This window comes from Schistocerca gregaria, chromosome 8 (genome assembly GCF_023897955.1).
Source record: "Schistocerca gregaria isolate iqSchGreg1 chromosome 8, iqSchGreg1.2, whole genome shotgun sequence".
Classification (NCBI taxonomy): Eukaryota; Metazoa; Arthropoda; class Insecta; order Orthoptera; family Acrididae; genus Schistocerca; species Schistocerca gregaria.
In genome coordinates this window covers 53935775-53963307 of record NC_064927.1, presented here as the reverse complement: position 1 = coordinate 53963307, position 27533 = coordinate 53935775, and the positions used below count along the sequence as shown (strand labels likewise).

Genomic DNA, 27533 nt, shown 5'->3' with positions numbered 1-27533 from the left:
AGGTAATACCGGTTCACTCCACATCGCCGAAATTCAGCACTGTCGGGACTGACTAGAACTTGGATGGGTGACCGTCCTGGTCTGCAGAGCGGAGTAGACTAAGCTCTTGTGATGTCAAATAAGGAGCTATCTGACAAGTAGAAACTCCGGCCTCGAAAGCTGGCAACGGCAGGGAGAGCGATGTGCTGGCCACATGCGCTCCCGTATCCGCATCTAGTGATGTTTATCAGCTGAGGATGAGACGGCGATCGGTCGGCACCGTTGGGCTTTCTGAAGGCTGTTCGGATGGAGATTAATTTAGGCATTTGTCGAAACGTCTATCTGCAAAGATGACTGGGTGATCTCACAGAATAAAGGGAACAATATTCACAACAACAAAAAATACGTTTACTGGCGTTCACAGAAATCAGCATTAGCTACAACACAGTTCTGACGTTGGTTGTAATGATGTTGGAAAGTGCCAGCAACGGCTTCCTGTGGAATCGCTCGAAGCACTGTCGTCACATGTAATGTCAGCGAAATGTAAGCCCCTCTGGGCTAATATAAGGCGGGGAAACAAAAATAAGTCTCCAACGCCAAATTTGGAGAATGTTGAAAGTGCTAAAGAACACCCAACTTGCGCTGAATGAGAAAGGTGAGCACGTATACGTTGGGGGTACGAACACTGCGCGGCCACGGTGTCTCCAGCGATTCCACAGGAAGCGAGGAAGCGGTTGCTCACAGTTTACTGCCGATGTGAGGACTGTTGGAGTATACTCGAGTGTAAGTGGTGCACCAGTAGATAACTAGCAACGAAGACGTCATTGCCATTTACGAGATCCCTAAGAATAGTATATCACTGTTATTCCATATTATTACAATTCTTCAGGAATGTCGTGGCACATTTCGACATGAAGTAACAATACATATCGAGTTTAACATCCCGTCGACGCGGAGACAACAAAGGGCAAGGAAGGAAGCTGTGGTCACGATGGAAAAAAAAGAAAAATTGGGACCACTCTACGTTCTACACAATTGATTTAGGGAAACCTTGTTTCATTACCTTGGAATCCGGATCCTATATTTGGACAACTCTGTAACCTCAACTGATCACATCAAAACGGAATACAAGATAATACGACCTACGCACATCCTACACATGTAGACAGTAGACGCCTATTAAGTAGCCATAATTTTATCTCTTAAGATGAAGAACCATAACAATTTATGACAAGATTTCAACTTTGTCCCACACGCTCATTCCGGCACACGTAAAGATTATTCCGAGGCTTCTGCCAAAAGACCCGTGTCTGCGTTAGTCCGTAAATCATAGCCTGAGAGAAATTGTTCAGGAAATTACATTATGGGTCAGATCAGAATAATCGACGATCACGCTTATTAACTGTGACTCACATCTTGCAGCCTCTGCTGTGCAGCGAGATGCAAAGCTTTGCCAAAATGCATAGAACGTTTCACTAGTGATATGTTCACTGGATGACCACTACAGGCAGAAATGTTATGTTTGGTGAAATGCAACTAGAAGTATAAAGTTAAAACCTTTTTCGCCTCAAATTATTTTTGACACATTGAAGACATGTGACGAAAGGACAAATATGCAAATCTTCAGTGTACTTTTACGCCGTGTTTGTCCCATTGACAGGTGTCCAGAAAAGGGTAGGAGCTCTCTGATAGTGAAAATTAATGCCACAAAATGACATACCGTTACAATGCGTGCACAGGGGGAGGTTATTTTCTGTTTTCAAAGTGATCCTCATTACCAGTCAGAAAATGCCGCTGAACTGCGGCTGTCAGTTTTGCCGGTGCAATAGCCACACAGGATGCCTCAGTGGATTCTCGTAGCACGTTCAGTGTAGCTGTTGATAAAGTTCATTTTTCAGGGTCCCCAATAGACAGAAGTGAAGTAAGGTCTGGAGACCGTTGTGGGTACTCAACAGCCCCCTGCGACCTGTCCATCGACAAGGGAGATTTTCATCCAAGTAGGCTGCGACATCTATGTGGTAGTGAGCCGAAGTGCAATCTTGTTGCAGATAAAATCTTTCAACTACAAACATCTCTCAGATGGAAGGTGAAATCTATGTTCATAGCATATGAAGGTACACCTCACCAGCTGTAGCACCTTAAAAGCAGAATGGGCCACTCATACCGCACGATGACAGACTACACCACACATTAACATTCGGTAGAGAAACACGTTCGTCCACGTGAAAGTGAGGTTTTTCAGGAGCCCATTACACACAGTTGTGATGGTTTACAGTACCCTTCAGTTCGAATTGCGCCTCGTCTGACCGTACAAACCGTCCATCCTCGTGAAGCACGTTTTCAAGCCACTCTCAGTACTCCGTCCTTCGCACCGGGTTGTTCCTTTTCAAAGCGCGGAGCGATCTTGAAATGTACATTTTCCACGTTGGAGCCTTCATATTCCGCCGCAGAGCCTCGCCGGCGCACGAAACTTTGGCGTAGGCCACCGCAACGATGGCTGAGCTTCGACCGTACACTGCTGCAGCCGTCGGCCTGCTGACACTCGCACAGAGACAGCTTAGCTGCACGTCGCACAACTTTGTTACAAAACTGCTACCTTCACCAGACCACCTTTAGAACGAACGAGCGGCGTGTAATAAGTAATGCAACACAGTTTTCTTTCTGAAACCGTGTTGTTTTTACTCATGATTACAGCACACCAAATCATTCCCTACTATTTTCTTTTTGTGGTTAGATTCCAGTACGTGCCACAGTGCCTTCGGTTAGTTCCTTATGCCCCTTGAAAGCCAGGTGAATTCCCTCTGTAGCACAGTACTGTCCCCACCGTCCTGCCTCCGTGCAGCACAATAAATGTGTTTCATTCGACTACGTGATACGACTCTATTTACCCTCATTCCTACCCCGGTGATTCCCACGCTCATTACTGACGTAACTGATAATGTAGGGTCAACGTACGAGTCGTCTTCTGTGGAGCTCCATGTTCGACAATGTGCACTGAACAGACAGCTCCGAAAGAGTCATCCTTGCACCGACGTATGTCGTCGCATCTGCCACAGATAGTCACCCATCCTGTTTTACACAGCATGCCCCCGGTCTCCACGTTTTTTAACGTGTAACCTACTTGTGCTTTCATCGCCCTTCAATCACTTTCCACACATGTTCAAGACTGTTGTAGGCGAACACCTCACTAACTTCGCCGTTCCAGACAGGCTCGTTGCCATATGCAGTATCATAACGAAGTGCCCTCTGTTAGTGGATTTCCGCATTCGCTGGACCTATCATCGTTAAAAAGGTTCCCCATTCGCACTGCTCCGCTGTTTCATGGTGTTAAAAACTTTTTCCTTGTTTAGCGGGTACCACCACATCTCAAAATATTCGACACTTTTTTCAAACACCCTGTACACCTCCTTTAGGCAACAGCCTTGCCTCAGTAGATACACCGGATCAAGTCAGATCACCGAAGTTAAGCGCTGTTGGGCGTGTTCCGCACCTGGATGGGTGACCGTTCGGGCAGCCATGCGCTGTCCCCATTTTCCGGGGTGCACTCAGCCTCGTGATTCCAATTGAGGAGCTACCGGACCGAATAGTAGTAGCGGCTCCGGTCACAGAAAACCATCATAAAGACCGGGAGAGCGGTGTGCTGAGCACACGCCCCTCCTATCCGCATCCTCAGATGAGGACGATACGGCGGTCGGATGGGCCACTCGTGGCCTGAAGACGGAGTGCTGTATACCTCCTTTATAGCAGCGCGAGCCTGCACCGCCAGCAGGTAGCATTCAACATCGCTGCGCGGAGTCGTCATAACTATTTAGTTCAACACTCTACGACACTGTTGCCCACTCAACAAATGCAAATATGTCTTTTGGTATTTATTAATCTTCAAACGGTGGGAGGAGTGTAATATATTAGGGTCATGTAACAAAAATATCATTGCGGATGGGAGAAAATGAAACAGCCCACCTTGCGCGTCAGAGATATATTATCAGTGCATATATGAAAGAATGGAGTGAAGCAGGAAATCAGCCAAAATATACAACTCTTTATTTCTGTTTTTGCATTGGTCCTGAGAAATATTGTTCTAGGGTCGCATGCTGCGTTACGTGAGAAGTTGAAAACGCAGGTACGTCGTCATCTGTTTTACGTCTTTCACAACTGTGTTTCATTCGCACTATCGGAATTCGATCACACATGTTTCGAATTGCTGGCTGGACAGCGCTGCATCAGTGTAGCGGACACGGATGCTGTGTCTAGCGATAAGACCGGGGAGGCAGCCTATTGCAATGAGATTTGTGGCGACGGCAGCTGTCCCATGCTGGCAACGGCTACTGGCCCAGATCATCCCCCGGATAGCATCGACTGCGGCTCTTTCACGACTCCATCCATCTGCTGCTTAATCCGGTTTCAGGATTGTAAGCAGGACTTGTATACATTGCAGCAACAAATTTCCACAGACTGCCAACGTGAAAATGTAGTTGTAAATCACGGTAGGTTTTCCTCTTTGTACCGCACGTCTAATTGCCTAATTATCCCAGAGCTTTAACCATTCTCTCGGCCTACTAGCATCGCATTTGCTGGCTCTTGTACGCAGAGAATTTTATTAGGTGTTCTGTAATGAATTTTACTATCGTTTTAAACGTGTGAAAATCAACAGTACATGAATATATGTAGGCTGATTGTGTAGCACAGAATCACGGTAGGAAAATTTCTTACTTTGTGTTATTAACTTTCATTTCTCCTTGAACTTAATTATTTTTCTATTTCACTGCATAACAATTAATAATACTTGTACTTCTGAAATGCTTAAGACAGTATCATTGCGTTCAGAGAAAATGGAGAGAAGCCAGTTTCATTGTGGCTCACTTTTGTATGAATTGAATAATTATTCCTGAAAAAATATCAGATCCCCTTTGTCATCTATAAATTTCCCATGGAATCTGCTGTTATTTTGTTTCATAAAGATCCACTGCCTTACAAAAGAATGTGAAGCACCCGAAAGACATGGTCGGGCTGAATGTATCTTAATGCGCATATACAGCACCGACAGCTCTAAATATGATTAGTGTGGAAATTCTCTGTGACAGGTAGAACGCCCATCAGAGTGCTTTAGAGTTGTTACCAGGTTGGTGGGGTATGTGAGGGCCGTGAGCAGCGTTAGATGTACAGAGATATCGATGACGGGCGCGGCAATGCCCCGTACTCGTTTGAGAAAGCGATGTCAGCACCTGCCAGAGTTTGAAAGAAGTCTCGTTGTGAGTCTCCAATATCGAGATTTGTGGTGCGTGCTAATGTGACCGTGGCCGAATGCAGGGCCGTATGGGAAAGTGAGAGTGGTCATAGTCGTCGATCACGTATGAGCACCATAAGCAGCGATCACCGTACTGCGCCCGAAGCACATCCCAACCACTCCTTCACATGTGATCCTCTCACACGGGAACAACTAACTATCTCCCTGGGACGTTCTATGATGCCTCACGACTGGTCCGAGAGTAGCACAAGTTGATCTAGGGAATGCGGAGGCTGCCGTTAATGCCACAACCCCAAACGGCTGCGTCTGAACTGGCTCCGTAACCGGGGAACGTGGACAGTTGACGAACGGCAACGGATATGATCGGCGATCAGTCGCGGTTCTGCACTACACCAGATGGTCGGCGTCTGTCAGTATGCCGGCATCCTAACGACAGGTCCCATTCTTCCAATCTTTTGGAGAGGCACATTGGTGTTAGTCTTGGCGTCACTATCTTGCCATGAGGCATGATTAATTGAAGAGATTAAGTTTTTAAATGCTACGGCACTTTGTTTGCAAAGGTCTGTCTCGATCACACAAATTTGGCAAATTCGTAATTATCGATTTCGGCTAATGCCATCTTCAGATCTGTTGTTGTTGTTCTTGTGGTGTTTAGTCCAGAGACTGGTTTTTTTAAACAGCTCTCCATGCTACTCTATCCTGTGCAAGCTTCTTCATCTCCAAGTAACTACTGTAACTTACATCCTTCTGAAAGTGTTACAAATAACAAAGCAGTGGTGTAAGCAACTAAGTTCAATTGGCTCGAGAAAAATCTATAACTGGACTAGTGATACATAATAAAAGTGAAAAAAAATATTCAGGTGATTAACAGCATTGCATATCAGCCATGTATACGATAAAATATTCTGATGTAGTATGAACGTAAAAATCTATACGTGTATGTACATACTAAGTGTTCCTAAAGGCCTGGGTGATTCCAGTATCTATGAAAGTAACTGATGCCAGCAGATGTCACTATAGGTAGAGTATATGGGTAACGAATTTCACCAGTTTAATAATTAAAATGGAGCATGCGTAGTCATTACTTAAAACTACGTGTGGCGCAATGAGCGTATGACAATAAAACATGAACTGACATACAATATGTGGAATTAGATCCGTACGTAAAATGCACAAAAAAGCGTAAAGATTGATAATGGGAAGCTCTTAGCCTGGAAAAGTAAATAACATAATTCTGCAAAAGCAATAATAAAAAGTTTAAAACTAACATAACTATGAATCGAAAGCTTTCAGCTTGCCAAAATAGTTAAACATAACCGTCAGTGTAAGATAATCATCAAAACAGTAATTATTAATGGAAATCTCGATAGTCGATTACAGCGACGAGGAAAGTGGGACTTACCGCTACAGTCACAGGTTCGAATCCTGCCTCGGGCATGGATGTGTGTGATGTCCTTAGGATAGTTAGGTTTAAGTAGTGCTACATTGTAGGGAACTGATGACCTGAGATGTTGAGTCCCATAGTGCTCAGAGCCATTTGAACCATTTGAATGTGGGGCTTCCTCTTCCAGTTCCGCCACAGGAAAACAAAAAATTCATACAGAGGAGCCACGAGGCTACGCCACTGAGATCTCACTCAGGATTTGTTATCGACAATTTTAATTAATAGTCACTGTTTTATTAATTGCCTTAGAGTTAAGGTTTTGGTTTAATTGTTTTGTCATGGTGAAAAGTTTCGATTTATATGTGTGATGTTATTTTTAAAGTTTTTGTTCTGGTTTTTACACAACCTATATGCATGGATTTTGACGACATCTACATCAGATTATTTTATGGTATGTATGGCTAGTATGCATGGCTGTCAATAATGTAAATACTTTTTTTTTATTTTTCTTATGTATCAGTAGGCCTGTTACAGGTTTCGCTTGAGCTAATTGAACTTCTCTGGTTACACCACCATTTTTGTACTTGTAACAGACCTAAAGATGGCAGCAGCCGAAAATGGTAATTATGAACAGTAAAATTTGTGTGTTGATGATGGGGCTTTACAAAGAAAGAATCGGGTGTGAATTAGGTCGCGGCTGGAAGCAGTGGAAACGTATACGATGGAACAACAGTACCTGACGGAAATACTGCGTCCTCGTGTATTTCGTCATTGTGGTGCCATTTTGCAAGAGTACAATTGTCCTTCACAATTTAGCCTCGTCTTTACGAACTGTCTGTGGCCTGCTGAGGTGCTCTCGGGACGAGCAAAGACCCTGAGACCTGTCCGCGATAGGAGGTGTGTGGTACCAGCTCGGACGTCAAAGCTCAGCGCTAGTAACCACGATATGCAGGGCCGTTCACAACAGTTGTGGGCCAACTTGCCTGAGAAGATGATACGACAAAATCAGTGCGTGTATCCAGGATACTGGGCTCACAGTGACAGGCTCTTTGCAAATTTGATTGTGTTTTTTAATGAGAAACACCGCCAGCGTGGGAAGCTTCGTTTCCCCTCGGGATGTTTGACCCTGTGTGTGCGGCCGCCTGACGGGCTCGTGTTGCCGGCAGCGCGGCGGCGGGCGTGAGCGAGGTGCTGCCGTGGCTGCTGGTGGCGGCGGCGGCGGCCGTGCGGCCCGAGCGCCTGCGAGCCCTCGCAGTGACGCGCGTGCTCAGCGCCGCGCCAGAGCTGCCCGACACGCCGCTGCCCGCCGGCGTCGCCTTCCAGCGCGTCGCGCTGCTCGACGCCCCCTCCGAGGACCTGGCGCAGCACCTGGACGCCGCCGCCGACGCCATCGAGCAGGTGCGCGCCGCCGCCGCTGACGCTGACGCTGACGCTCCTACCTGCCCCGACATCCCTCTGTAGCCACGTTGCGGCAGGTAGGCTCGTTGCCGTCTTCACGTGTTTCGTGATGACTGCCGCTCTGCTCTACACCCTCCGTGGCTCCGCTCCTATCGCTGTCAGTGCAGCGGCAGCCCTGTCTGTGTGTGTGTTTGTTGACGTCGGTGGATGTGGCGACGACCGGTTGCTAACTGCGGTCCCCAGTACCCGCTCTACGCCGTCGGGAGCGGACCTCACTACACGGAACGCTTTTGGTTTTCTAGGCTTATATGGTTGGATGGATTTTGTGAGAAGAGACCAAACAGCGAGGTCATTGCTGACATCTAATTAGGAAAGCATGGGGAAGGAAGTCGGCAGTGCCCTTTCAAAGGAACCATCCCGGCATTTGCCTGAAGCGATTTAGGGACATCGCGGAAAACCTAAATCAGGATGGCCGGTCGCTGGATTGAACCGTCTTCCTCCCGAATGCGCTGGGCTTAGAGCTAGACCCTACACCTGACTGAGCTGTAGGCCGCCGTCGTTGTTAATTAGACCTCCTCGCACCATTGCGCCAATGTGTACAGTGTGGAATTGTAGAGGTGCCGTAAAAATAGGCGCCAGAGCAGACTTCAATAAAAAAATTAGGGCTGTATCTGAAGACGATATGGTTGTGTCCTGCCCACCCGTCAAATATGGGATTCCCACAGAATATAAATGACAATAATTTTGGAAAATTTACAGTTATGTTTCGCAAGCAAATGGTGACACACAAATAAGAAATCTCTCCAGTCCTAAGACTGATTTGATGCAGCTCTCCATGCTACTCTTTCTGTGCAAGACTCTTCATCTCCTACTACCTACTGCAACCTACATCCTTCTGTTTAGTGTATACATCTCCTGTTCTACGATTTTTACCCTCTGCGCCGCCCTCCAATACTAAATTGGTGATCCCTTAATGCCTCAGAATATGTCCTACCACTCGATCCCTTCTTATAGTCAAGTTGTGCCACAAATTTCTCTTCTCCCCAACTCTACTCAGTACGTCCTCATTAGTTATGTGATCTAACCATCTAATCTTCAGCATCCTCCTGTAGCACCGCATTTCGAAAGCTTCTATTGTCTTTTTGTCTAAACTATTTATCGTCCGTGTTTCACTTATATACATGGCTACACTCCATACAAATACTTTCAGAAAAGACTTCCTGACACTTAAATCAATACTCGATGTTAGCAAATTTCTCTTCTTCAGAAACGCTTTCCTTGCCATTCCCAGTCTGCAATTTATATCCTCTCTATTTCGACCATCATCAGTTATTTTTCTCCCCAAATAGCAAAACTCGTTTACTACTTCAAGTGCCTCATTACCTAATCTAATTCCCTCAGCATCACCCGATTTCGTTCGACTATATTCCATTATCCTCGTTTTGCTGTTGTTGATGTTCATTTTATATCCTCCTTTCAAGACACTGTCCATTCCGTTCAGCTGCTCTTCCAGGTCCTTTGGTGTCTCTGACAGAATTACAATGTCATCGGCGAACCTCAAAGTTTTTATTTCTTCTACATGGATTTTAATTACTACTCCGATTTTTTTTAATGCTTGCTCAATATACAGATTTAATAACAATGGGGATAGGCTACAACCCTGTCTCAGTCCCTTCCCAACCATTGCTTCCCTTTCATGCTCTTCGAGTCTTATAACTGCCATCTCGTTTCTGTGCAAATTGTAAATGGCCTTTCGCTCCCTGTATATTACCCCTGCCACCTTTAGAATTTGAAAGAAAGTATTCCAGTCAACATTGTCAAAAGCTTTCTCTAAGTCTACAAATGCTAGAAACGTAGGTTTGACTTTCCTTAATCTGTTTTCCATGATAAGTCTTAGGGTCACGTGTTCCAATGTTTCTACGGAATCCAAACAGGTCTTCTCCGAGTTCGGTTTCTGTCAATTTTTCTATTCGTCTGTAAAGACAATTCGTAATACAAGAGAAGTAATACAGTGTCTAAGTCGCTGCTATACAAGTGCCTGTTCTTGATGCCGCTATGGAAGTCGCCGAACTCCTCATCTTCAACTAGACGGCGACCAAGCTGCCCGGCTCGTATGTCCTCTTCGTGTCGAGGGCGTTGGCTTCGGTTTGTCGTCCTAGAGGGTGGTGATTCCGTGTGCAAATGGGTTACGTCTTCTTCACAGCCCTCTGCTCTGACGTTCCCGACACGCGTGCCGGCGGTTGACTTTTATGCCGGAACAGATTCCAACTCTTCCAGCAGTTTCCGTAACAGATGGGATAGTCTCGGGTTTTGTTCCACCTTTTGATCGGCGTGCTGTCTAGTGTGTTTTGCTGCTGCTATGATAACGACCTGTCTCGGCCTTTTTAATGCAGTGTCGACTTTAACACTAAATATAACTGAAACGCTGTATGAAATATCTTCTTGCGTGCAGGTTACGCGTTGTTGTTGTTGTTGTCTTCAGTCCTGAGACTGGTTTGATGCAGCTCTCCATGCTACTCTATCCTGTGCAAGCTGCTTCATCTCCCAGTACCTACTGCAACCTACATCCTTCTGAATCTGCTTAGTGTACTCATCTCTCGGTCTCCCTCTACGATTTTTACCCTCCACGCTGCCCTCCAATGCTAAATTTGTGATCCCTTGATGCCTCAAAACATGTCCTACCAACCGATCCCTTCTTCTAGTCAAGTTGTGCCACAAACTTCTCTTCTCCCCAATCCTATTCAGTACCTCCTCATTAGTTACGTGATCTATCCACCTTATCTTCAGTATTCTTCTGTAGCACCACATTTCGAAAGCTTCTATTCTCTTCTTGTCCAAACTAGTAATCGTCCATGTTTCACTTCCATACATGGCTACACTCCAAACAAATACTTTCAGAAACGACTTCCTGATACATAAATCTATATTCGATGTTAACAAATTTCTCTTCTTCAGAAACGCTTTCCTTGCCATTGCCAGTCTACATATTATATCCTCTCTACTTCGACCATCATCAGTTATTTTACTTCCTAAATAGCAAAACTCCTTTACTACTTTAAGTGTCTCATTTCCTAATCTAATTCCCTCAGCATCACCCGATTTAATTTGACTACATTCCATTATCCTCGTTTTGCTTTTGTTAATGTTCATCTTATATCCTCCTTTCAAGACACTGTCCATTCCGTTCAACTGCTCTTCCAAGTCCTTTGCTGTCTCTGACAGAATTACAATGTCATCGTCGAACCTCAAAGTTTTTACTTCGTCTCCATGAATTTTAATACCTACTCCAAATTTTTCTTTTGTTTCCTTTACTGCTTGCTCAATATACAGATTGAACAACATCGGGGAGAGGCTACAACCCTGTCTCACTCCTTTCCCAACCACTGCTTCCCTTTCATGCCCCTCGACTCTTATTACTGCCATCTGGTTTCTGTACAAATTATAAATAGCCTTTCTCTCCCTGTATTTTACCCCTGCCACCTTTAGAATTTGAAAAAGAGTCAACATTGTCAAAAGCTTTCTCTAAGTCTACAAATGCTAGAAACGTAGGTTTGCCTTTTCTTAATCTTTCTTCTAAGATAAGTCGTAACGTCAGTATTGCCTCACGTGTTCCAACATTTCGACGGAATCCAAACTGATCCTCCCCGAGGTCTGCATCTACCAGTTTTTCCATTCGTCTGTAAAGAATTCGTGTTAGTATTTTGCAGCCGTGGCTTATTAAACTGATAGTTCGGTAATTTTCACATCTGTCAGCACCTGCTTTCTTTGGGATTGGAATTATTATATTCTTCTTGAAGTCTGAGGGTATTTCTCCTGTCTCATACATCTTGCTCACCAGCTGGTAGAGTTTTGTCATGACTGGCTCTCCCAAGGCCGTCAGTAGTTCTAATGGAATGTTGTCTACTCCGGGGGTCTTGTTTCGACTCAGGTCTTTCAGTGCTCTGTCAAACTCTTCACGCAGTATCGTATCTCCCATTTCGTCTTCATCTACATCCTCTTCTATTTCCATAATATTGTCCTCAAGTACATCGCCCTTGTATAAACCTTCTATATACTCCTTCCACCTTTCTGCCTTCCCTTCTTTGCTTAGAACTGGGCTGCCATCTGAGCTCTTGATATTCATACACGTGGTTCTCTTCTCTTCAAAGGTCTCTTTAATTTTCCTGTAGGCAGTATCTATCTTACCCCTAGTGAGATAAGCTTCTACATCCTTACATTTGTCCTCTAACCATCCCTGTTTAGCCATTTTGCACTTCCTGTCGATCTCATTTTTGAGACGTTTGTATTCCTTTTTGCCTGCTTCATTTACTGCATTTTTATATTTTCTCCTTTCATCAATTAAATTCAATATTTCTTCTGTTACCCAAGGATTTCTAGCAGCTCTCGTCTTTGTACCTACTTTATCGTCTGCTGCCTTCACTACTACATCCCTCAGAGCTACCCATTCTTCTTCTACTGTATTTCTTTCCCCTATTCCTGTCAATTGTTCCCTTATGCTCTCTCTGAAACTCTGTACAACCTCTGGTTCTTTCAGTTTATCCAGGTCCCATCTCCTTAATTTCCCACATTTTTGCAGTTTCTTCAGTTTTAATCTACAGGTCATAACCAATAGATTGTGGTCAGAGTCCACATCTGCCGCTGGAAATGTCTTACAACTTAAAACCTGGTTCCTAAATCTCTGTCTTACCATTATATAATCTATCTGATACCTTTTAGTATCTCCAGGGTTCTTCCACGTATACAACCTTCTTTCATGATTCTTAAACCAAGTGTTAGCTATGATTAAGTTATGCTCTGTGCAAAATTCTACTAGGCGGCTTCCTCTTTCATTTCTTAGCCCCAATCCATATTCACCTACTATGTTTCCTTCTCTCCCTTTTCCTACACTCGAATTCCAGTCACCCATTACTATTAAATTTTCGTCTCCCTTCACTATCTGAATAATTTCTTTTATTTCATCGTACATTTCTTCAATTTCTTCATCATCTGCAGAGCTAGTTGGCATATAAACTTGTACTACTGTAGTAGGTGTGGGCTTCGTATCTATCTTGGCCACAATAATGCGTTCACTATGCTGTTTGTAGTAGCTTACCCGCATTCCTATTTTCCTATTCATTATTAAACCCACTCCTGCATTACCCCTATTTGATTTTGTGTTTATAACCCTGTAGTCACCTGACCAGAAGTCTTGTTCCTCCTGCCACCGAACTTCACTAATTCCCACTATATCTAACTTTAACCTATCCATTTTCCTTTTTAAATTTTCTAACCTACCTGCCCGATTGAGGGATCTGACATTCCACGCTCCGATCCGTAGAACGCCAGTTATGTTTCTCCTGATAACGACATCCTCCTGAGTAGTCCCCGCCCGGAGATCCGAATGGGGGACTATTTTACCTCCGGAATATTTTACCCAAGAGGATGCCATCATCATTTAATCATACAGTAAAGCTGCATGTCCTCGGGAAAAATTACGGCTGTAGTTTCCCGTTGCTTTCAGCCGTTCGCAGTACCAGCACAGCAAGGCCGTTTTGGTTAATGTTGCAAGGCCAGATCAGTCAATCATCCAGACTGTTGCCCCTGCAACTACTGAAAAGGCTGCTGCCCCTCTTCAGGAACCACACGTTTGTCTGGCCTCTCAACAGATACCCCTCCGTTGTGGTTGCACCTACGGTACGGCCATCTGTATCGCTGAGGCACGCAAGCCTCCCCACCAACGGCAAGGTCCATGGTTCATGGGGGGAGGTTACGCGTAGCAATCGCAATTACTAAATAAATAGAAAGTGGAAATCGTTATTCTGTGCGATTCTCGAGCTTTCACTCGTTCCGCGGGCTTTTTACTTGTGGTGGTACTACGTGGAAGACGGGTCAATCCGCTGCCATTTATTCTCTCCGCCAGAAGTAGTCAATTTATTACGATACATTTTCTGTGTTCGGCATTTAATTCTTGATTAATTGTCTCAACTGTTTCACCTGAATGCTGCCTTCTTGTTTTCAGACTGATTAAAATCTGGTAAAGATTTTATCAAATATATGAGCAGGAATTGATTTGCTTATTAACAACCTACTTCGTAAATCATTAACACCTGTCATAAACGACCGAAATATTATACTGAGTTCAGGTGAGCAATATTCTTTGGACGAAAAATGGTTATAAATCTATACATAACGGTACAGTGTGAGGACTCTTAAATTTGTTCAAAGGAAACACTTTTAGCAGTGTTAGGATTTTATGCTGTTTCCTCGACGGTTTCACCAAATCGTCAAAGTTATGCAGAGCCATAGCGTATCGTTGTGGCTAGTTCGTAGTTGCTTGCGTATCCCTTGCACACACACTACCCGAGTCAGATATCTGATGATTGTTCGAACACGCAGCAGCTTTTCGAGAAACCTTGGGCCATTTCGAACGCGCGTAACGTTTGCGCAGCCCCAATGAAAACTAGCCATACTCTCATGTACAACAGGACCGACATACTTAGCCAGTCTTCTAGCTTCTGGGATTCCGTGATTATTAAAGACGCCATTGAAATTTCGATCTATGACGGTGCAACGAAGGAAGACGGCGGCCTTCCAAGCACCCAGACTAGGAGCCCTTGACGCAACCGAGAAAGAGAAAAGAGTTTCCGTGGAGTGAAGCCCGCGTTCATCGGCGATATCGAGGAGACTGGGCTCTCCACCCCCACCCCATCCACGGCCACGGCAGCCGACTGCCGGGGGGCTAACGTTCCATGTATATAGGACGCAGTCATCAGGAACCATTGCCAACTGGGACTTAAATAACTCCTTTTTCCATCTTGCCAACACATTAACCAAATTGTATCCCAACGCAGTAAACTAGTAATAGCCATTGAGTGAACAACGCAGTGAAGCAGTGAAATAGCCTGCCTTCCTCTTTTAGCGGAAAGAATGAACCGAGGCAAGAAACGGGAACCACCAGAAGACGGCAATGAGTGTGCTTGCCGAGATATCGTGAACAGCTTACGAAGTGACCCCAGTGGACATTTGACAAAATTCAATTAGAAATGCGCCAGAAAGACATTAAGTTATTTCTTTAATCGAACTGTTAATATGTTTGATTTCGCAAATTGTTCGAGGCAGGTATGAGGTGTATTGTATTTAGTTGGTCTCCTGATATCCTCATGCTATCAACAGCCTCACACCTCCATTGTCCAATTTCTTTGTAACATTAATTGTTTGTGCTTTTTAATCCATACGAATGATACGTCCAGCTTATGGAGCATTGTTACTTTCAGCTCTTCCCCCGTTTCTTCTAGGACAGTCATATCAGCAACGTACTTAGTAGTTTTTATTCTTTCTCCTCCCATTGTAAGCCGTTTTTACTTTTGAAAGGCGTAACTGACTAAGTTTTCAGCATTTATAACGAAAAATGCTCGTGACATACGGCAGTACTTTCTCACACCCCTTCCAATACCTCACTCTTCAGTTTCATCTTTTTCTACACTAACTATCACTTTCTGTTCCATAAAGAGTGGATGTATGAGCGCTGAAATTTAGCTATGGATTAGTGTTGTAATGTTTCCATGATATTATTGTTAGTAAACTGGAACACTAGTCCAGCCCATAAGGGACCAGATGAGACCGGATAACCACATTCTTATTTGTGCCTCCCCAGCAGACCAGCACACTGGAGTGACCTGTGTCTTTATCGTGATGCAACTCGCCCCCACGATCTAACGGTCATCAGACCTCTTAGAAGACCTACTAAAAACAGCCACTCAACACGAGTGACATTTAACTATGTACTTGTTAAACAGTGGTTTTGGTTGAAGTGTAAAGAGTTAAAATAGCAGTTGCAACAAGTCGTTTTCGTCTTGAATGACATTTATTATATTGATATGATGATTAATTGGTCAAAAAACGAAGAGCGTAGCATCTGCTAGTACTTGAACTATCGGAATAAAATTTAGCATACATTAACAGGTTGGATTAGATTAGGTTAGGTTACTGTTATATTAGCTTATGTCAGGTCAGATTAATTCGCATAGGTTAAGTTAGCACAACGTACAGATGTAAAGTAATGCATGTAAGAAAACACGAGTATGTACATGACCCTCGAGCTGGTCCGTGGTGCCACGCTAAACCGACCAGTTCCCGGTAACGGAAGATCCGGCCGCGGAAGAGGTGGCGACTTTAGCGTCCTGGAGGCGTTCCCCTGAACGTCCCATTTTTTCCTCCACCTACCATGTCATCTTGGATAACGAAAACTTTCAGTGAAATAAATTACCTAAAGCTGCATTTCAGTTTATTCTTTAGGTGCGGCCGGTTTCGGTGTTAAGGTGTTACAAACTACCATTTCCACAATTTATAAAAGCCGTGGAACTTTCCCTATATTTTGGGAAAATACACAATTTTCAGTTCTGTACGAAAGAACAGAATTATACCGATAACTGATGTAGCATATAAACAGCAGACAGTAAACAGTCGAATGCTGTAAATTTCTTGGTTTTCGATAATGAAGAAAATTGGAAGAACCATATTACTGACCCGCTGAAACATTTACGTTAAGCTAATTTTAATCCTCGTATATGCCCGCCCGGTTGGCCGTGCGGTCTAACGCACGGCTTCCCGGGACGGAAGGAGCGCCTGGTCCCCGGCATGAATCCGCCCGGCGGATTTGTGTCGAGGTCCGGTGAACCGGCCAGTCTGTGGATGCTTTTAGGCGGTTTTCCAAGTGCCTCGGCGAATGCGGGCTGGTTGCCCTTATTCCGCCTCAATTACACTGTCGGCGATTGCTGCGCAAACACGTTCTCCACGTACGCGTACACCACCATTGCTCTACCACACAAACATGGGGTTACACTCGTCTCGTGTGAGACGTTCCCTGGGGGTCCACCGGGGGTCGAACCGCCCTGGGTTCGTTGTGGGGCGGCGGAGGGGTGAAGTGGGCTGCGGTAGTCGTCGTGGGGTTGCGGACCACTGCGGCTGCAGCGGCGACGGAGCCTCTCCGTTGTTTCTAGGTCCCCGGTTAACATACAATACAATCCGAGTATAATTCCCATTTTTGGAAAAAAGTGAAGGAACCTCATTCACTATTATGTAATAATCTTGTGGGATAATAAATTACTTTTTCAGAACGTGCTGATTGCAAAAAAGCGACAGTAAGAATAATATGCGAAATCTTGTGTGAGAGAAGTGAAGTTAACTGAACTAGACCTTATCATAACGCAGACAGACCCGTAAGATCCCGTGCTGCTAAAAAGGCGCGTAGTGGAATTAAACGCTGTGAAAGTCGCACCTCTGGCAGTGAGCATTTACATGGGGTAACACATTGTTATTAAACAAAAGCATAAAAAAGAAGTGAGGAGGTGGCTATCCACGCCATTTCAAAAGCAAGTTAAATGAAGTAGTTGGTTTAGCACAAAATCTGCATCACATAAAACAACTTGCAAATCAACATAACATTCGAGTAATGTCGATCTGCTAAACAAACACCTGAAATCATTAATGAAGCTACCGATAGACAAAGTAATTGGAAGGAATTGGAATTCTACTGCTCATTACGAATTTAGAATGTGAACATTGTTACAGTGGTTGGAAGACCGCTGTAAAAAGCTATATATGAGCCCACGGGTTTGAGTCCGTGCTGATACACTGAAATTAGCATCCTACGATGTCTGAGGAAACTTTAATTCCTGCCTTCTTTAACACGCATGTGCTGCACTAATCCTGACCCTCATATGAGGTGACCAGCGTCGCCGTGACTGGTTGTGATCGAGTACGGCACTGAAGGAGGGTGCAGTTGAAACCGTAGCCGTCGCACAATGACGCGTGCTCTCGCGTCTGACAGGGCTGTAGGCGAAGCTGGCACGCCGTGCTGGGGTCTGGCAGTCTTCTCCACGGACCAGCGAGGCCCTTTCTCGTTAACTCTGCTCCTCGGAACTACCGCGAGTCCCGCATTCGCCTCTACAAACAAAAGAAATGTCTAGAACGAAGTTCTAGCGTGTGAACTAGAAACCCCAATGTCGGCGGCTTAGAAGGGAGTTCAGTGTAGCAACAAAAATTTCTGACCATATGCTCAGTAGAGTAAAGAATCTGCTAGGTAGAAAAACAAGTTTTAAATTTAACCTCAAATCATTTCATTTGACATATCTTTATAAACCGTGGACAAATTTGTATTTCAAGACAGGATACGTGTGAAGACAAATCACTAGTTTTTATGGTTAGTTCCATGAGTAGCACTAAAAAATAACACGTTCTCTGACGGTAATAATAATGATATATACGAATCCTGTAAACTGACTCGTTCCTTAACGATTATATAAAAGAATCATTCAGACGGTCTATGGAACATGGTATCAAATAACAGACGGTTAAGCTAGCAACTCCTTTTAGGAGACCGCCATACCCAACTGTTATTAATGCCACATGAGGAGATCTGTTTATTTTTGCCGATTGTGATATTTTTATCTCAACGTTTTTTTATGTCCCATAAAATACTGAGGAATATCCAGAAATTCAATTTAGAGCAGCATTATAACATAAATCACATGGGAGACTTTGAGAACATGTCATTGACGTTTCTTGACCTCAAAATAAGCCTCTCAAACAAAGGTTAAGTGAGCACTAAACTTAAACATATTTTCTGGTTCTCATTCGTTGACGGCAGGTTGAAATACTTCCATTTTCCCTTCAACATCACTCTCGATTTTAGTTTGGTAAGCGCATTGATATGGTTTGATAAAAGATGCCGCCATTTGTGCCGTAACAAATCACCCGTGAAGAGAATCTGCTGTGAGAGTCTGCTAAACTTCTCATCATACTACAGGGTGTTGAATAAGTAACTATGTAGTTAATAACTTGCCATATTAAATTCATGGAACTGATCCCCTTGAACCTGAAGACAGCTGCACAAGCTTCTGCATGTTCTTGAAGACATTGTGCAGAACATCGTGAATAATGTCCCGAGTTCTTGTATGCAGATTGGCTTTACAGGCCTTTCCCTTCAAAATACCCTATACAAAGTAATCCGGTGGAGATAAGTCGGACGAACGCGGAGGCCAGAGTCGTCGAGAGATGATGCGGTCACCGATGATGTCCTTTCGAAAGTTGATCGCCTTGTGGGCGGTATTTGCAGTTGCTCCATCTTGCTTCAACCAGACATTCTCAATTTTGGCCTCATTCAGTTCACCTAGAAGGGCTCCAGAATGCAGGTGCGGTACCGTCCTGCATTGATGGTGTCTTGAAAGAAGATCGGCGCAATGATGCGTTTACGAGTCGCTTCAAACACGAACCCTTTGATCATGCAGTGGGAACACCTTGAATTTATGCAGATTGTCCATCACTACTATTCTGGCTATTCACGTAAACGGAGAGGGGGAACCATGTCGCATGCGTGAAAAACGTTGTGTCGAGAGTCCCCTCAACATTGTCCTGCAGGAGACAACAGAAACTAGCTGCAAAAGTTCACACGGGCAGGGCGATCGGTGTGTCTCGGTTCAAGCACGACCGACGTTTTCTACGAATACACGGACTGAATTCCGGAGAATTTTGTGAGCGGAACCGACGGACACGTGTCATCTCACCGATTTCTTTAGACTTCTCAGCATCATGTCTTGCACCTCCGCCACCTCCTCTTTGGATGTGGATGGCCTGTCGGATTTTGCACCTTTTTGAGCGCTTCCGGTCTTTCGAAACCTGGTGATGAGACTCCGCTCAGCATTGCGGTAAGGCATCTTCACTCCCGGGAACATTGCTACAAATGCAGCTTCTACTGCTGAGGTAAACTTGTCTTCATTGAGGAACCCATGCCCCACAAGAAACCGTTCAATGGTCAGCCTGATGACGTGGATCACAATGTTATCAATGATGTCAATCAAACCGCACTTGCGAACAATTACCTGGTCAAATATGGTTGAACTATGTTAAACAATGGAAAATGTTGTATTAATAATTAGCAATCATGTCAGTCATCACTAGTTGTTGTGGTCATCGGTCCTGAGACTGGTTTGATGCAGCTCTCCATGCTACCCTATCCTGTGCAAGCTTCTTCATCTCCCAGTACCTACTGCAGCCTACATATTTCTGAATCTGCTTAGTGTATTCATCTCTTGGCCTCCCTCTATAATTTTTACCCTGCCCTCCAATGCTAAATTTGTGATCCCTTGATGCATCAGAACATGTCCTACCAACCGGTCCCTTCTTCTTGTCGAGTTGTGCCACAAACTCCTCTTCTCCCCAATTCTGTTCAATATTCCCTTATTAGTTATGTGATCTACCCATCTAATCTTCAGCATTCTTCTGTAGCGCCACATTTCGAAAGCTTCTATTCTCTTGTTGTCCAAACTATATATCGTCCATGTTTCACTTCCATACTTCATTACTTAGCACGCCACAATATGGCACTGCATGGTTACTTACTAAACACCTGGTACAATGTCAGTACGAAACATTATTCCGACAGAGACTTGCTCAGAGGCAGTTGCGTGTTGCCGCGTCCCTACTGACAAGGCCTTCACTCCCGGAATCGACGGCCAAATGTCGGTTCTGTGTACGGCGACAGTGACAACCGCCTCGATTTCACTTTGAAACTCTCGGGGGTTTTTCTAGGCAGGTGACTGACGGGACAAAAACGAGAACCGTGCCACCGTCGTGCTGCACATCTGGATGCCGTGCACAGATGGCTAAACTGTTTCAGATCTGAGTACCGACGGGAGGCAGCTGATGAGTAGGAGTGTTTGCAGAAGCGGCGGGCGCTTTCGGTCGGCGGTTTCACGACCTGGAAGCCGACCAACAGCTCGGGTAGCGGGCGCAGAAAATGAGGGGTGCAGTGGAGCGACGCGGCGCGGCGCGCGGCTATTTCCGAGCCGCTGATGCATCCAGGTTGGCCGAGGTCGTGGCTGACGGGCGGCGCGGCCAACACACGCGCTCTGTGGAGCACCACTGTGCTGTGGGCGGGGCTTCATCGCGCACCTGCTGCCGACAGCCGGCTAGCGGAGGGGGGAGAGGAGCACGAACGTACCTTAATGCATAACTTAGCGATTGGCATGTTTCCCCATCTTTGCCATGGCCAAGCTACCTTGTGATAAAACCAATACTACAATACCAAAACGTACAGTAGTTTCAAGGGGGAGACAAATGGACAATTTGGAGCAAATGTGCCGCTCTCAGGGCCCCATACAAACTTATATATACGGCACCCACTCCACAAAAAGGGAGACAGGACAATTCTAATAACTGAAGAGGGATCTCATTACTGTCTGTCACTTGCAAAAGTCTGTCCACAGTGTTACTGAACATACTGGAACCACAAGTGGATTCAAAGACATGTGAATACCAGGCAGGGATCCGAAAGGGAATATCCTGTATTGAAGAAATTTGGAACCTGCGAACACTCCTGGAAGTCAAAAATATTTTCAAATGTGTGTGAAATCTTATGGGACTTAAACTCCTAAGGTCATCAGTCCCTCAGCTTACACACTCCATAACCTAAATTATCCTAAGGGCAAACACACACACACACACCCATGCCCGAGGGAGGACTCGAGCCTCCGCTGGGATCAGCCGCACAGTCCATGACTGCAGCGCCTTGGACCGCTCGGCTAATCCCGCGAGGCCTTGGAAGTCAGACAGGTGAGCAACACTGTAGTTACTCTTGTGGGCTTTAAGAATGCCTATGACTACATTGATAGGCAGATTCTCTTTGACACACTAGAAAAATATGAAATATACAGAAAAACTAGGAAGCTGATAGTACAGACGCTCACAGACACCACATACAAAAAAAAAATATTGGGGAAATCTCAGAGCGATTTGAGATACATACAGACAAGGAGATGGTCTCTCACCGCTTCTATTCAACATATTCCTGCACAAAATTATCAAGCAGTGGGAAGAAAAAGTAAAAGTAACACAGTTACGAAGGACATGTGCAAAGAAGATAATCATAAAACGTATATCATTTGCAGATCGCTTGGCAATAGTTAGCAACAATAGAGAAGAAACGGGGTTACAGATATCATACGAAAAAACAAAATGTATGGAAAAATTAACAACAGCACAAAAGACATGCAGACAAAATACGGATTGGTTAACAGAGAGGAAAAATGCAAGTATCTTGGAGAATATATACAAGTAGGAGGATCAAATAAGGCATCCAATACAGGATAGAAAAACTTCAGAAAGCATACAAACTTACATGGACGCACCACAATAAAAGAAGCATCTCAAGACAGGCGAAAACTTATGCAGTACAATACAGTTGTACTACCTGAAGCCCTCTGTGCATCAGAAGCGAATACAATCGGGGCATAAGGCGTGACACAGACAGACAAGATAGAACGTAAATTTTTTCGAAAAATTTTTGGAGCATTACATGGAGATGGTACATCGATGAAGAGGCCAACCAAAGAGCTACGTGAACATACAGACAGACTCAGAGACATAATCAGAAAACGTCGATTAACATTTTTGGGGCAGATACACAGAATGAACAACACCATACTCAAAAAGAGGAACTTTTCATGTAAGCAACAGATCAATCAAAAAAACAACTGGTTTCATGAAATGTTGTTTGTTGCTGTTGTCTTCAGTCCTGAGACTGGTTTGATGCAGCTCTCCATGCTACTCTATCCTGTGCAAGCTTCTTCATCTCCCAGTACCTACTGCAACCTACATCCTTCTGAATCTGCTTAGTGTATTCATCTCTAAGTGTCCCTATAGGATTTTTACCCTCCACGCTGCCCTCCAATACTAAATTGGTGATCCCTTCATGATTCAGAACATGTCCTACCAACCGGTCCATTCTCCTTGTCAAGTTGTGCACAAACTTCTCCCCAATCCTATTCAATACTTCCTCATTAGTTATGTGATGTACCCATCTAATATTCAGCATTCTTCTGTAGCACCATATTTCGAATGCTTCTATTCTCTTCTTCTCCAAAATATTTATCGTCCATGTTGCACTTCCATACATGGCTACACTCCATACAAATAATTTCAGAAAAGACTTCCTGACACTTAAATCAATACTCGATGTTAACAAATTTCTCTTCTTCAGAAACGCTTTCCTTGCCATTGCCAGTCTACGTTTTATATCCTCTCTACTTCGGCCATCATCAGTTATTTTGCTCCCCAAACAGAAAAACTCCTTCACTACTTTAAGTGTCTCATTTCGTAATCTAATTCCCTCAGCATCACCCGACTTAATTCGACTGCATTCCATTATCCCCGTTTGCTTTTGTTGATGTTCATCTTATATCCTCCTTTCAAGACACGGTCCATTCCGTTCAACTGTTCGTCCAAGTCCTTTGCTGTCTCTGACAGAATTACAATGTCATCGGCGAACCTCAAAGTTTTTATTTCATCTCCATGGATTTCAATACCTACTCCGAATTTTTCTTTTGTTTCCTTTACTGCTTGTTCAATATACAGATTGAATAACATCGGAGAGAGGCTACAACCCTGTCTTACTCCGTTCCCAACCACTGCTTCTCTTTCATGTCCCACGACTCTTATAACTGCCATCTTGTTTCTGTACAAATTGCCGGCCGCGGTGGTCTCGCGGTTCTAGGTGCGCAGTCCGGAACCGTGGGACTGCTACGGTCGCAGGTTCGAATCCTCCCTCGGGCATGGATGTATGTGATGTCCTTAGGTTAGTTAGGTTCAATTAGTTCTAAGTTGTAGGCGACTGATGACCTGAGAAGTTTAGTCGCATAGTGCTCAGAGCCATTTGTCTGTACAAATTGTAAATAGCCTTTCACTCCCTGTAGTGTTCCCCTGCCGCCTTTACAATCTGAAAGAGAGTATTCCAGTCAACATTGTTAAAAGCTTTCTCTAAGTCTACAAATGTGAGAAACGTAGGTTTGCCTTTCCTTAATCTTTCTTCTAAGATAAGTCGTAGTGTCAGTATTGCCTCACGTCTTCCAACATTTCTACGGAATCCAAACTGATCTTCCCCGAGGTCGGCTTCTATCAGTTTTTCTATTCGTCTGTAAAGAATTCGCGTTAGTATTTTGCAGCTGTGACTTATTAAACTGATGGTTCGGTAATTTTCACATCTGCCAGCAACGTCTTTCTTTGGGATTGGGATTATTATATTCTTCTTGAAGTCTGAGGTTATTTCGCCTGTTTCATACATCTTGCTCACCAGATGGTAGAGTTTTGTCATGACTGGCTCTCCCAAGGCCGTCAGCAGTTCCAATGGAATGTTGTCTACTCCGGGGGCCTTGTTTCGACTCAAGTCTTTCAGTGCTCTGTCAAACTCTTCACGCATTATCGTATCTCCCATTTCATCTTCATCTACATCCTCTTCCATTTCAATAATATTGTCCTCAAGCACATCGCCCTTGTATAGACCCTCTAAATACTCCTTCCACCTTTCTGCATTCCCTTCTTTGCTTAGAACTGGGTTCCCATCTGAGCCTTTGATATTCTTTTCTCCAAAGGTCTCTTTAATTTTCCTGTAGGAAGTATCTATCTCACCCCTAGTGAGATAAGCCTCTACAGGGTAAAAATGTATTTTAATAGGAATAATACACTGAGTCCCCCCATGAACCATGGACCTTGCCGGTGGTGGGGAGGCTCGCGTGCCTCAGCGATACAGATGGCCGTACCGCAGGTGCAACCACAACGGTGGGGTATCTGTTGAGAGGCCAGATAAACATGTGGTTCCTGAAGAGGGGCAGCAACCTTTTCAGTAGTTGCAGGGGCAACAGTCTGGATGATTGACTGGTCTGGCCTTGCAAAATTAACAAAACGCCCTTGCTGTGCTGGTACTGTGAACAGCTGAAAGCAGGGGGTAACTACAGATGTAATTTTTCCCGAGGACATGCAGCTTTACTGTATGATTAAGTAATGATGGCGTCCTCTTGGGTAAAACATTCCAGAGGTAAAATAGTCCCCCATTCGGATCTCCGGGCAGGGACTACTCGGGAGGACGTCGTTATCAGGAGGAAGAAAACGCGTTCTACGGATTGGAGCGTGGAATGCCAGATCCCTTAATCGGGCAGGTAGGTTAGAAAATTTAATTAGGGAAATGGATAGGTTAAAGTTAGACATAGTGGGAATTAGTGAAGTTTGGTAGCAGGAGGAACAAGACTTTTGGTCAGGTGAATACAGGATTATAAATACAAAGTCAAATAGGGGTAATGCAGGAGTAGGTTTAATAATGAAAAAAATAGGAGTGCAGGTAAGCTAATACAAACAACATAGTGAACGCATTATTGTGGCCAAGATAGACACAAAGCCCATGCCTACTACAGCAGTACAAGTTTATATGCGAACTAGCTCTGCAGATGATGAAGGAATTGATGAAATGTATGATGAGATAAAAGAAATTATTCTGGTAGTGAAGAGAGACGAAAATTTAATAGTCATGGGTGACTGGAATTCGAGTGTAGGGAAAGGGAGAGAAGAAAACTTTGTAGGTGATTATGGATTGCGGCTAAGAAATGAAAGAGGAAGCCGTGTGGTAGAAATTTGCACAGAGCATAATCATAGCTAACACTTCAAGAATCATAAAAGAATGTTGTATACATGGAAGAATCCTGGAGATACTAAAAGGTATCACATAGATTATATAAATGTAAGACAGAGATTTAGGAATCAGGTTTTAAATTGTAGGACATTTCCAGGGGCAGATGTGGACTCTGACCACAATCTATTGGTTATGACCAGTAGATTAAAACTGATGAAACTGCAAAAATTTGGGAATTTAAGGACATGGGATCTGGATAAGCTGAAAGAACAAGAGGTTGTACTGAGTTTCAAGGAGAGCATAAGGGAACAATTGACAGGAATGTGGGAAAGAAACACAGGAGAAGACGAATGGGTAGCTCTGATGGATGAAGTAATGAAGGCAACAGAGGATAAAGTAGGTAGAAAGACGAGAGAAGAAACATTGAATTTAATTGTTGAAAGAAGAAAATATTAAAATGCAGTAAATGAAGCTGGCAAAAAGGAATACAAACATCTCAAAATGAGATCGACAGGAAGTGCAAAATGGCAAAGCAGGGATGGCTAGAGGACAAATGTAAGGATGTAGAAGCTTATCTCACTAGGAGTGAGATAGATACCGCCTACAGGAAAATTAAAGAGACCTTTGAAGAGAAGAGAACCACGCGTATGAATATCAAGAGCTCAGATGGGAACCCAGTTCTAAGCAAAGAAGGGAAGGCAGAAAGGTGGAAGGAGTATATAGAAGGTTTATACAAGGGCGATGTACTTGAGGACAATATTATGGAAATAGAAGAGGATGTAGATGAAGACGAAATGGGAGATACGATACTGCGTGAAGAGTTTGACAGAGCACTGAAAGACATGAGTCGAAACAAGACCCCCGGAGTAGACAACATTCCATTAGAACTACTGACGGCCTTGGGAGAGCCAGTCATGACAAAACTCTACCAGCTGGTGAGCAAGATGTATGGGACAGGCGATATACCCTCAGACTACAAGAAGAATATAATAATTCCGATCCCAAAGAAAGCAGGTGCTGACAGATGTGAAAATTACCGAACTATCAGTTTAATAAGTCACAGCTGCAAAATATTAACGTGAATTCTTTGCAGACAAACGGAAATACTGGTAGATGTGGACCTCGGGGAGGATAAGTTTGGATTCCGTAGAAATGTTGGAACACGTTAGGCAATACTGACCTTACGACTTATTTTAGAAGAAAGATAAAGAAAAGGCAAACCTACGTTTCTTGCATTTGTAGACTTAGAGATAGCTTTTGACAATGTTCACTGGAATACTCTCTTTGAAATTCTGAAGGTGTCAGGTGTAAAATACAGGGAGCGAAATGTTATTTACAATTTGTACAGAAACCAGATGGCAGTTATAAGAGTCGAGGGACGTGAAATGGATGCAGTGGTTGGGAACGGAGTAAGACAGGGTTGTAGCCTCTCCCCGATGTTATTCAATCTGTGTATTGAGCAAGCAGTAAAGGAAACAAAAGAAAAATTCGGAGTAGGTATTAAAATTCATGGAGAAGAAGTAAAAACTTTCAGGTTCGCCGATGACATTGTAATTCTGTCAGAGACGTCAAAGGACGTGGACGAGCAGTTGAACGGAATGGACAGTGTCTTAAAAGGAGGATATAAGAATAACATCAACCAAAGCAAAATGAGGATATTGGAATGTAGTCGAATTACGTCGGGTGATACTGAGAGAATTAGGTTATGAAACGAGCCACTTAAAGTACTAAAGGAGTTTTGCTATTTAGGAAGTAAAATAACTGATGATGGCCGAAGTAGAGAGGATATAAAACGTAGACTGGCAATGGCAAGGAAAGCGTTTCTGAAGAAGAGAAAATTGTTAACATCGAATATAGATTTATGTGTCAGGATGTCGTTTCTGAAAGTATTTGTATGGAGTGTAGGCATGTATGGAGGTGAAACATGGACGATAACTAGTTTGGACAAGAAGAGAATAGAAGCATTCGAAATGTGGTGCTACAGAAGAATGCTGAAAATAAGGTGGATAGATAACGTAACTAATGAGATGGTATTGAATAGGATTGGGGAGAAGAGAAGTTTGTGGCACAACTTGAGTAGAAGAAGGGATCGG

At 44.0% G+C, this 27533-nt stretch overlaps 1 protein-coding gene across 1 annotated transcript in view; it reads left to right on the top strand.

Annotated features, from left to right (window-relative positions):
* The window catches only part of LOC126284649 (dual specificity protein phosphatase 14-like), an 89605-nt gene that overhangs the window by 44210 nt on the left and 17862 nt on the right, over positions 1-27533 (top strand). The window contains exon 2 of the mRNA XM_049983737.1: positions 7775-8006. Within this exon, the coding sequence (XP_049839694.1) occupies positions 7775-8006 (232 nt within the window). The remainder of the gene's footprint in view (positions 1-7774; positions 8007-27533) is intronic.